This window comes from Arvicola amphibius, chromosome 9 (assembly GCF_903992535.2).
Source record: "Arvicola amphibius chromosome 9, mArvAmp1.2, whole genome shotgun sequence".
Lineage (NCBI taxonomy): Eukaryota > Metazoa > Chordata > Mammalia > Rodentia > Cricetidae > Arvicola > Arvicola amphibius.
In genome coordinates this window covers 3436647-3447943 of record NC_052055.2, presented here as the reverse complement: position 1 = coordinate 3447943, position 11297 = coordinate 3436647, and the positions used below count along the sequence as shown (strand labels likewise).

The following is an 11297-nucleotide window of genomic DNA, read 5'->3' as shown; positions in this document are numbered from 1 at the left end:
TCAAAAACCTCACACAGACACTGTGCCGGTAAAGAGCAGCAAAGGATACACTTTGGTCACATTGCTGCCATTCCCCACTCCTGTCACCTTAGGGAAAGCCCATGGAGACAGGACCCTATGTGTATTTGTTTTGGGTTGTTGTTGGTGGTGGTACTGTTTTGCTTTTTTGTTTTTTTAGACAGGATCTGACTTGGAGCTCAGGCTGTCCTTGAACTCACTACACAGCTTCTCAAATTTGTGGCCATCCTCCTGCCTCATTCTCCTAGGTAATGGGATTACATGTGTGAGCTTTCATGCCGAGCTTGGACCGCGTCTCTTCTGTCTTCTAGTAAATCCTGTTGCCACTTTATTAATTTAGCTATCAAGTTAACCACACAGATAAATTGAAAAATTCCTTCAAATCCTTGGTCTATTGAGGATCACTCTGCTGGTTACTCACTAACTCCTTCACCCCGGGAATCCCAACGTGCATACAAACAGATCAATAAACCTCTTCCACTGCCTGAGAAGGTATTTTTCATTTCATTGTGGACTTTCATAGAAACTCAGCAAGTTCTTATTGTATAGTATCTTAGAGAAATTGTCTATAAGCAGAAAAAAAAATGTTACGAGAAGTACTGCATAGTTTTCAAAATTAAAGCTAGGAATGTGCACAGGAATCCTAAGAAGCTCACATCCAGTTTGCTGTCATATTCCTGTAACCGAAGCAAGACACCAGCTGGTGGCAGAGCAAAGACACCACCTTTCACCGACTGTCGTACACACATGCTCAGTCTTATCCACTGTTTCCAGCCTTTCTGTTGTATCATCGCACCCAGTCACCATCATACCATATTCTCTAGGCAACAGTGCTTACAAGAGGGGGTGAACCCGACTCCTTCAAGGATAAAGAGCATAGAGAAGACAAGAGGGGCTGGAAGGCAGTCTCAAAAAAGCCTCCCAGATAAAGAGCAGACAGCAAAGGAAACATTTTCAAGTTTACTGCTGTACACTCTGATTCCACACAATGAACATCTGTAAATATCTTCAAACATCTTTGCACACCCCCCCCCCCACACACATACCCCTCCCACCCTCCAGACAAGTGTTTCTCTGTGTAACAGCCCTGGTGGCTGGTTTGGAACTCATAAAGACTGGCCTACCTCTGCCTGCTTAGGCGCGAGGCCACTACACTCGGCTTCTTCAAACTCTTTTAGCTGCCACAACTGGAAATGGGATTTGACGGCATCAGGCAGTGCTACCGCCGAACACCTAGCAATTCCCAAGATAACACCCAAACTAACAAAGCGTTGCCTTATACTCTACCTAGAGCTTTGGTCAAATTTTCAAATGAGATATGAATCAAAACCCAAAGAACACAGGCTTTTATAAATACTTCCCCTAGGTCATGGGGAAAAGAGCAACACACCAATTCTATTCCACAACAGACGTGCCCAGACTTCATGGCCCCTTTCTACTCTCCATTGTCATTCATGGCTAGACAAATGGTGCTTTGTATTTCCTGTCTCCAGAGGCTTCAACTTTCTCATTCCCTAAGACAGATCGATATAATTATGTGATTATAGCTTCATGATATGTCAGTTTCAAACCCCATTCTTTTTAGACACGTTCTGTCCAATATCCACTTTTTTTTTCAGCACATTGTTGGTCACTGGCAAACAGTAATAAAAACGAGCTGGCCTGAGTAAAGTGTAAAGCCAAAGGGGTCAAAGCACACTCCAAACACTGCCCAGCTGCATTACACTAAGATTGCATTCCATCCATACAGTCTGGAGCAAGCTAACTTCTGGCTAAACGATCCTACGACAAAGCTATCATAGCCCAGGTAAATTAATCTATTCCCATACTTAACTAATATTCCCTGGGCACTGCCAGACACATTTGAGACTCAGGCTGGGCGTGGTGGCAGTCAAGCAGCTCTGTGAAGGCAGGAGGATCAGAGTTCTATCTGGGACGATCCGGACCACACAGTGGCTTTTTTTTTTTTTTAGGTCACAAACGCAGTTTACCTAATTAGATCTAATTGGACAGCAGCATGCTGGAGGGAGGGTAACGAATGCAGCAGGTATTTACAACGTCATTTCTAAAGCATCAGTAGACGTCCACATTGTGATCATTGCAGTCGCTCTTAATCAGGTATTTGAAGTTTATACTACTTTGTCTATCGAGTGACGGCAGGGAGTGACCTTTTTATCCCAAATATTAGCAATCCAGTAGCCAACCTATTACAGGTCAAGCGGGGCCGGGGGTACGGAACCAGATGGTCAGGCTCGAGTCTTCCAGCTAAGTGAAAGGCCCGGGTAGGTCAAAATGCCCTGAGCATGGACCCGGTGAGAGAACAATGGCCGCTAGCCTGACAAGAGGTCACGCCGAGCGGCGGCCACGCGGGGGCCCTGGCATCTCCCCCGTCGGCCTCGCCAGAGCCTCAGCGGGCGCTCGGCCGGCCAGGGAAGCACGAAGGCGGCGGCGCGAGGCCCGGTGAGAGCAGGCGAACTAGCGAGCTCCTCGCGAGCCGCTCGGCCGCCCGCAGGCCCGAGGTCACGCACCGCGACGGCCGCCGGAAGCAGGAGCGCGCGCGGGAAGGCGGGCGCAGGAGCGACGGCCCCGCAGTTCCCGTCCTAGGCCCCTCCCCCTCCGCGCTTATGTAACAGGGGAGCGCTGCCATTGGCCGGCCCGACCGGAAGGGCTCGGGCATGCGAGAGGGGCGGGGCGGAGCCGCGGCAGGAAGGCGAGGGGCGGGGCCGCGCGGGCGGGCAGGCGGGCCGGCGGCGCTGAGGCGGCTGGGAGCGCGGCGGCGGCGGCGTGCGCGGGCACGAGCGACGGGCCTGCCTCGGGCTCAGGCGCGGCGGGCGCGCGCTGCGGCGGGTGTGCGAGACGCGGGCTGTTGTGCTCCCGGTTCTGCTCGGTCCCTCCTCAGCGGCTGGCGGAGGCCCCAAGCGCTGCGGGGCGCGTCCCTTCCTTCCCTGCTCGTCCTGCCCGGCTCCTCTCGCGCTGCGCGGTCTCTCGGACGCCAGACCGGCCCGGCCCGGGTGAGCGGCGCCGCAGGACGCGGGAGCCGGGGTGGGAGGCACGCGGCGGCGGGAGGCCGGGGCGGGCGGCGGGCTCTGCTGCGGAGCAGGCGCGGGGCCGCGGGGCCGCCGAGGCCTCGGGCGGGCCGGGCTGTAGCCGCGGGATGGAGTCGGCCCACGAATGGGTGTTCAAAGCCGGGGTCGGGCCGTGAGCCGGCCTGGGCCTGTTCCTCTGGCTGCTTGCGGAGCGCGAACCCATTTCCTGGCCCCCCAGCCTCAGAGTGAGTTGTTTGGCTTTGAGAGGCGCCTAAGAGCCGGGATTTACTTGTTGCCTCCGTCTCAAGCGCCCTGGGTTTCCCAGAACTCTTCTTCCTGGTTTTTAACTCATTTGTAGCCTCCAGGGAAAACTAAGTTTCATTTAAAAAAAAATAACAATAACGGGTAACTGTCTGCAAACGATTTATTGCCTTTCGATTTGTCGTGCCTAGTCAGGGAGCGGTTCACACGTAAGACTTTTTTTGTCGGGAACTCGATGGGCTGCGGAAGAGCAAATCGTAAGTTGAGCTGTCCGAAAGCAGGTGGTTGGTTCGTTTGCACTTCTGCTTTCGGAAAGGAAATCCGTGCCAGGGTGCTGTCAGAAGTTAGGGGCCTGCCCCACGCAACTAGCCTGTTAGAGCAGCTCTCCTCTGCCTTGGTTCACGTTCTTGTCTTAACAAATGGTCGCCACCTTTTCCTGAAGCCCATGCCTTTTGGTTACTGTTGTTAGGTGGTGATGGAAAAATGGGTTAAATTTTAAGTGTTCTGTCGTGGTTTAGGAATAGTCCCAAATTCAAAAGTCAAAAATAGCTTCTGCTCTTCTTAGGACATTGTCTTTTAGAGTAGAGTACTTGAAAAGGTTATTAAAATAGCTGTTTTTAACTTCTAGATCGCACGGAAAGTTCTGGAATTAGTGATGTGCTGTTTTGTAACTTAGAAGACCAAACATAAAATCCTCAAGGACTGTCCACCAAAGCAGTGTCTTCACATACGTAACCATATTGTGTGGAAGAGTAAGAAGTGTGAGACAGCCAGAATGTTTTAGAGAGGGTTCGATGCTAAGGCAGGGAGAATGCTTCCGAAGTATTGGCACACATAGATGGAACACCCATCATTAAAATGGACTTTTAAATATGCCATTGGGTGTAATGGCACATGCCTTTAATCTCAGCACTCAGGAGGTAGAGGCAGGTGGTTCTCTTTGAGTTCCAGGCCAGCCTGGTCTATATGGTAAGTTCCAGGACAGCCAGAGCTACATAGTGAGACCCAGTCTCAAAAGAGACAGCCCCCTCCCCCAAATATGCCATTGGACTAGGGATTGTTTCAAAACACAAAAATGAAATGTAATCTTTTTGACAAAAGCTGATATTTGCCTTGTATGGGATGGAGTTCTTATATTAGGCTAGCATATTAAACATTCTTAGAGTTGGTGATAGACTGGACAGACTTTTCAGTTCATTGTGTAATTCTAGTGGGAATGTGTCCAGTTAAGTATGTATTTATTCAGTTTCCATTGGGGTGGGGGGAGGAGAACTCTGCTGTTTCTGTGAGACACTTTGACTTTACATCCGGTAGCTAATGAGGGTTTCAGCCCTTGTATGTTCATGTCTTTAGTCATTTCAAAGTTTAAAATGTAATTGCGGTGCTATTCAGAATGGCATAGGATCTAACTTTAATATGCTTCAGAAGCACTAGTCTAGCAGATCCTGTGTGAACAGGTTTAATTTGTGCTGTCTAACTAGAAGTCTGGTTTTAACAGGATTCTTCCAAGTGACAGTTGTTTTAACCTGTTTTCGTTAATTCCAGGCCATCATTAGCAAAGAGTAGAAAGACACTTTGAACTTTGTAAAAGGCACCCTTATACCAGGGGGCTGATTTGTCTTTATAATTTGTGCGTCTGGGCCTAGCAAAGTGGCCTAGCAGATGAAGGTGCTTTCTGTCAAGCCCAAGGGAGGGTGTGAATCGGATCCCCAGAACACACAGTGGAGAGAATGGATTCTGGAAGCTGTCCACTGACCTCCACAAATACTTTACGACCAGCCTGTGTTTCTACTTGCACACAAATAAGTGTAATTATTTGTGTTTCCATGTGGGAAAGAACTCTTCTGGAAAATTTGGCATAGTATAATAGTTTAATAAAACCTAGTACTAGAAGGATCATTTGCTGTATCCCTGTGATCTCTTGGAGGAGTAGCTAAGCAGCACTTACCTTAAAAAGTTGTACGATTGTAAGTCACGGTAGTAGATGCTAGGAGGGAGATTAATAATGAAGGAAGACTAAACTTTGGAGCATTACATAAAGTGAGAAAAAAAGTGTGCATACAGCTCAATAAACTTGGGAGCCGTTTAGGGGAGGATATGGTCTTGCTTTGTGGGCCATGGTGGCCAGAGCCAGAGGCTTTCCTCCCTCTGTCTCCCAAGCGGCTGAGATAGGGCCTTTGCACTTCCATCCCAGCTCTGTTCGTTGCATTTTTTTTTAAAATAAATATACGTACCATATAGTCATTACCTGGTTTAAGGTGCAGACATTTATAGTCATTACCTGGTTTAAGGTGCAGACATTCTCAGCACCTTTTAATGCTTCTGTCTTATCTCCCCAGTCATGACTCTGTAAACAGCAAAGTGACCTCTTTAACTGTGACTTTGCCTGTTTTGAACTTTACGATTTCTTTCTAGCTGCCTTCTCTCCTTGACATTGAGATACAAACTTGTAGAAATAATTTCTTTTGCTTGTTTTTTGAGGTGGGATCTCATTTTGTAGCCCTGTAGACCAGGCTAACCTCAGATTCACAAGTGATGCGCCTGCCTCTGCCCCTAGTGCTGGGATTAAAGGTGTGTGCCACTAAGACCTGGCCAGAAATGATTTTTTTGAATGGTACTGGGCATTCCTCTGTGTGTTATCTATTTTTACAACTGGTTGATTTTTGAATTCTCTCTAGTTTTAGCACAGGCAGTGTGAACATCTTTGTATATACCTTGGTGTACATATATTTGATTCTGTTGAACATGTGTCAAGAGAGGAATGCTAAGTCATGGTATATACAACTACCAACCAGATTTCCACAGTGGCTTTAAACTTATTAATAATCTAGGAACATTGGATGTGAATTTGAAATTCCATTCATGTTGCTTGCTAAACATCTCTATAAAATTTAAGTGGTCAGTACTGGAGAGGTGGCTCAGCAGTTAAGAGCACTGACTGCTCTTCCAGAGGAGCTAGGTTCAATTCTAGCACCCACATGGCAACTCATTACTGCTTGTAACCCCAGTTTCAGGGAATCTGACACCTTCACACAGACATACATGCAGGAAAAACATGACTATAAAGAAATAAAAATAAATTGTTCACAAAACAAAGACATTTAAGTAGTCAACTCTGAGACTATTACTAAATTACTAAAAGAAAACTTAGTAAATGCTCACAATGCTCTGTATTAGAATAAAGAAGTCACTCTGATGCCTGATCTTCTGTTTTTAGATATGGCTCGTGGACAGCAGAAGATTCAGTCTCAGCAGAAAAATGCCAAAAAGCAGGCTGGACAAAAGAAGAAACAAGGACACGACCAAAAGGCTGCTGCCAAAGCTGCCTTAATATACACCTGCACAGTCTGTAGGGTAAGGGCCCTCAGATGATGCTCCTCCCACCCCGCCCCACCCGGACAGGGCTTCTCTCTCTCTGTAGACCAGGCTGACCTCAAACTCAGATAGCTGCCTGTCTCTGCCTCCGCTGGGATTAAAGGCGTGTGCTGCCACTGCCAGGCGACTGCATTTTTTTAAGTGCTAGCCAGGAAAGTGTGGGTAAGACAGAGTTCTACCCCTTGTGTAGAATAAAGGTGCATCCATCGAGCTTAGTGTGACCTTGGTATAGGTTATGTAGCTTACAGCTTCCGGTGTTGTAAAGAAGTCCCCGCCGCATCCTTCTGTGGGTCAGGCTGAGCTCTGCGTGGTGCTGGTGAGTAAAAAGCTGCTGTACAGTTGTCTCCGTCTCCACCAAATCCGCAGGCTGGGTACAAACGCTACACGTGGACTCTTGCAGCAGTAACATGTCTGAAAGGCTTGCCGTGTGTAAGGACGGAGCCAGGTGTTTTACCTGTACTCTCCCATATTTGATCCGCACGTGCATTGTGTAATTTGTGCAGGTGATCCAGAATGAGAGGACTCAGGTCTAGGCAGTCTAGTCTAAAGTCTGCCTCTGTTTGTCAGTTCACCACCCCTGAGGTTAATGAGATGTCAGAGGGAAAAACAACATAGTCGGGTTGGTCTGGTGTAGAGGCACCGTGTTTGTAAGCCCTGTACTTGAGTGAGATTGATGGTGTGGATGGGAAGGGATCTTGAGAAGACATGATTGTTAGGCTGAAGTTAATCATCTGTTGAAGTCTTTACAAATAGAAGTTCCTAACTACATGAAAGTTCTCAGGGGGGGGGGTCTCTGACAGTCGTGATCATGCTGAGCCTTGGTAATGATGATAAAATTGAATGGCTTCTGACTTTTTTCAACAGAGGCAAGGTGAAATTAAATTTCATTAGGTTAGTAAGAAAGACATACCTTGACCTTGAAAGGTAGATCTTGTCAGATGTGTGTGCATGATTAGTGCGTATACGTGTGCAGATATTCTGGAGACATTGGGTGTATCCACTATCGCTCCCCTCTTTACTGTTTTGAATCAGGGTTCTCCCTGAACTACAGCTCACCATTTGACTAGACTGGCTGACCTCCCCCCCACACACACATGTGTGCACATGCCTGGCTTTTATGTGGGTACCAAATCCAGATCCTCCTATGTAGCAGGCTCTGTAAATGCTGAACTGTCTCCCCAGCCCCTAAAAATATGCTTTAAAATCTTAAAAGACTTGTTATTTATGCAGTAGAGCGTTTTGAATAATAAATAATGAAGGTACTTGTCAAAGGAAGTCATTACTGTATTCTCTGTTACATGAGACTAGGAGAACCCAAGTTGAAACACAGCTCTCAAGCAAAGTGTGCTCCATGTGAGTCTCTCGCGTGTAAAGTGGGCATGACAGTAGAAGGTAAAGGCTCTCTGAGAGTTAAGAGTGTATGCGTAGTGTGTAAGCGCCTTCTGTTTGCTGTTACCAACATGAAATACTTCACATGTGGGGCTAGGAGTTCATTTTATGTAAGGTCCTTTTTCACGTGCCAGTTACAGGTTGGAATTTAAAAGCGTTTTGCAGCAATTGTGTAGCACGGGTAGTCAAAGCTTGAACAGGTTACTTAATTTCTTTCCTACATAAAGTCTGGTTCTTCTCTTTTGCATACTTTCCAAACTAGACACAAATGCCAGACCCCAAGACCTTCAAGCAGCACTTTGAGAGCAAGCACCCTAAGACTCCACTTCCTCCAGAGCTGGCTGACGTTCAGGCATAAAGCTTACAGGTAACTAACTGCTCCTTCTGTTGGTTTGTCAGTCTTGGTTTGGGATGTAGGAGCAAAACTATTACCTCCTCAGCTGTGGAGTGGGTCTCTGCCTCTAGCAGAGACTGTGTGCCTTTGCTTTGAATGTTTAGCTATTTGGTATAAACCGTAAAGTATTCCAGTAAAACACTTTATGATTGGTAAAAGCCCTTTTTTCTGGACCCCTCCTTTTTCGTGCAACTGTAGCCAAAAATAGAGGGGATAAGTGGTTCTGGCCAACTCTGAACCAGGAATGAAAGGCTTGTCAGCTATGAGAAAATGGTTATTTCAAAGGTGAGGGTCTCCCAGAAATTCAGAGCGGTTTACTGAGTATATGTTTACAATTCCTTTACTTACAGTGCTGGGCAGAGCTTCTCTGTATTAAAATATAGAGGGGAACCTCAGTAGAATGCCCTTGAAGTTACCATTTAAACTTCCTGTGTGGTTGGGTTTCTTGCCCTCCTAAGTAGTGGCACATTACACGTGTTTTTGAGAATTACTTCTGTCTATAATATCCGACATCTTGATGGTCCTTCATTTTAGACACTTGAAATGCTTGTCAGCCATGACCTTGACTGAAGCTTTTCTGTCTTGCAGGTGAACTCATGACACCTTTGGCTCTTCTACTGTCTCAGACCTTAGGTAACAAACCTGCAGCTGCTTTTTTAAACAAACTGTTGATCAGCAAAAATAAAGGGGCTACAGAAACACTCATTTTTATGCTGTTCCCTTTGGGCTTCATGCAAAGACAATTCTGTGTAAGTGTACAGTCGACTCTGATTTGGAAATCTGAAAAATCAGTCCATTCTTGTTATAAAATTTTTTTACAATTGTAATTATATTGATGTTCATATTGTGTAAAATAACTCATTTAATAAAGTAGTGCTTTGATTTTACAACATCACAAGATAAATGGTTCTAGGAATTCTGTTCTAACTTCTTATTATTTGCCTTATAAAAATGAATTGATCAGCTAGTGTTGCAAGAGCAGTCCTCTCCCTTCTCAGCTCAGTGGCAGGTTTGTTAAACTACAGCAGACTCATTCATTCAGTGTGCACGTGATTTCTTGGCAGCCGATACAGGTTAGAGATGGCTGATCTGCTGCTTCGGTGTTTCTGCAGTCACACGTCATTCCCCACTTCCGATCATGTCCTCTGTCTAAGGTTGAAAACGTCAAACTTGTTCAGTGGATTGGCTCCACTAGCCAGCTGGGAGTGCATTGTAGGTGTAACAGACACAACTCATAAAATTGGCAGGATCGCCAGTGAGCCCTTCTGCATGATTGTATCCCAAATCGTATGCCAGGATGAAACGATCTGTTGGGACAAAGTACGATGGAACAAGGGTGAACCATCAGGATCTGTGTCTTATAGTGAGTATTTTGCAAGTTGTCCAATTCTTTAATTTGAAAATGAACCATAATTTTTGAGAGAGATTTTAAAAGTTGTTTAGCTAGTTTTATGAATGGATTTTTACATTTAACAGAAAGATAGAAATGGTTTGTGCCAGGTTAATTCCCAGAACATTCTTTTCTTTAAGTAAAACCTAGTTTTATGAATTTAGTGCTGGCTCCTAAAATCAGAGAGTAGCTTTGACTTCTAAAATGTGCCAGTCTTCACATTTGTTCTGCTGGATAAGGCAGATACTGCCAGTTAAGGAAGACTAGTTCTGGTCTGGTATACATGCAAATCTGTAATAACTCAGTTTAAGTTTAAAATGGATGTAATCAGAAGAACATTACTAAGCGCTGACAGCTGTTAGAGCTGCACATCTGACCTGTGGGTGACAGTGGTTCCCCTCTGGCTACCGTGGCCTTGGCATTTGGTGGCAGCGTCGTGGACTCAACCACCTGGCTCAGAATGCTCTGAGTTTGGAGGAAGGTGTCTCGAGGAGCCTCCGTCCTGGTCCCCAGCCTCACTAAGTACAGTCCTGTTACTCTATTTAATTCCCGCCTCTCAGATTTGGTGTCCATTGTTTTCCTAAAGTGTTGCTGACCAAAATTAGAGTTTTACCTGTTTCTTGTGGGCCTCCCAAGTTAGTGACAGTTTTAGAGCTTTGGGAAGTACTTTACGCAGGTGGACATTGGTTTTCAGAAATGAGCCTGTTCACAAGCTTCAGTTTAATTCTTTTTGTTTGTTTCAATGTCTGTAATTCAGAATAAAACCTTTCGATCTTGTATTTAACTGTTGTGTAAGCAGCGACTCTGTATCTCAGTGACACTCTCAGCATGGCCCTCTTCTGTGTGTCGGTTAGATTTGCTGTAAGGAGAAAAGCAACAGCTCAGACCTCTGTAATTTAATGTGGAGAGTCTCTCTCAGACGGACTTGTTTAAAGACTGTTACGGTGTCTTCAGAGGTGATATCACAGCGAGAGGGGTCAATCTCTTGTACTCTGTATTATGTCAGTTGTCAAAGGGACGGGGCTCGCATTCAGCTTGTTTCCATGCTCATCCCAATGTTTAGGTGACACACTTGGACCTCACGTGTGCTGTAATGTCTTATTAAAGAAGATGTTAAAGAAAACGAAACTAGTCTAATTTCTTGTCCATTTTGAGAGGTTTTTACATCGCCTCTTTCCCCTCTTCCCTTTCTGAATGTAGAATTTTTGTCAAGTATAGCTTGGTAGTTCAGAGGATGGCAAGTAAGTCCTTAGATTTTTTTTCATTGTTTTCCCTATGTTTGACTATTTTGATTCTTTGATTCTGTAACTTCCTAAGAGTGAACAAAATGTCAATGAAATCTTGTGTGCAGTATACAAGATACTAGAAGAAAAGAATTAACATTGCAATGTTAAAACAACAACAAATGTGCGTAGGCCGGTTAGTTGACGGATGGGTCAGCCCG

General features: G+C 45.7%; 1 protein-coding gene across 3 annotated transcripts; it reads left to right on the top strand.

The window, feature by feature from the left end:
* Positions 1-1735: 1735 nt before the first annotated feature.
* On the top strand, positions 1736-10981 carry Znf706 (zinc finger protein 706). Of its 3 annotated transcripts, none has more exons than XM_038343998.1 (4): positions 1736-1825; positions 6523-6659; positions 8332-8436; positions 9052-10981. In XM_038343998.1, the coding sequence occupies exons 2-3, from the start codon at positions 6525-6527 to the stop codon at positions 8425-8427; spliced, it is 231 nt and encodes a 76-aa protein (XP_038199926.1). In that variant the 5' UTR covers positions 1736-1825; positions 6523-6524; the 3' UTR covers positions 8428-8436; positions 9052-10981. The 3 variants fall into 3 exon arrangements, with proteins under 3 accessions (XP_038199926.1, XP_038199925.1, XP_038199927.1); XM_038343997.1 differs by lacking the exon at positions 1736-1825 and adding an exon at positions 2031-2136; XM_038343999.2 differs by lacking the exon at positions 1736-1825 and adding an exon at positions 2797-3029.
* The last annotated feature ends 316 nt before the right edge of the window (positions 10982-11297 follow it).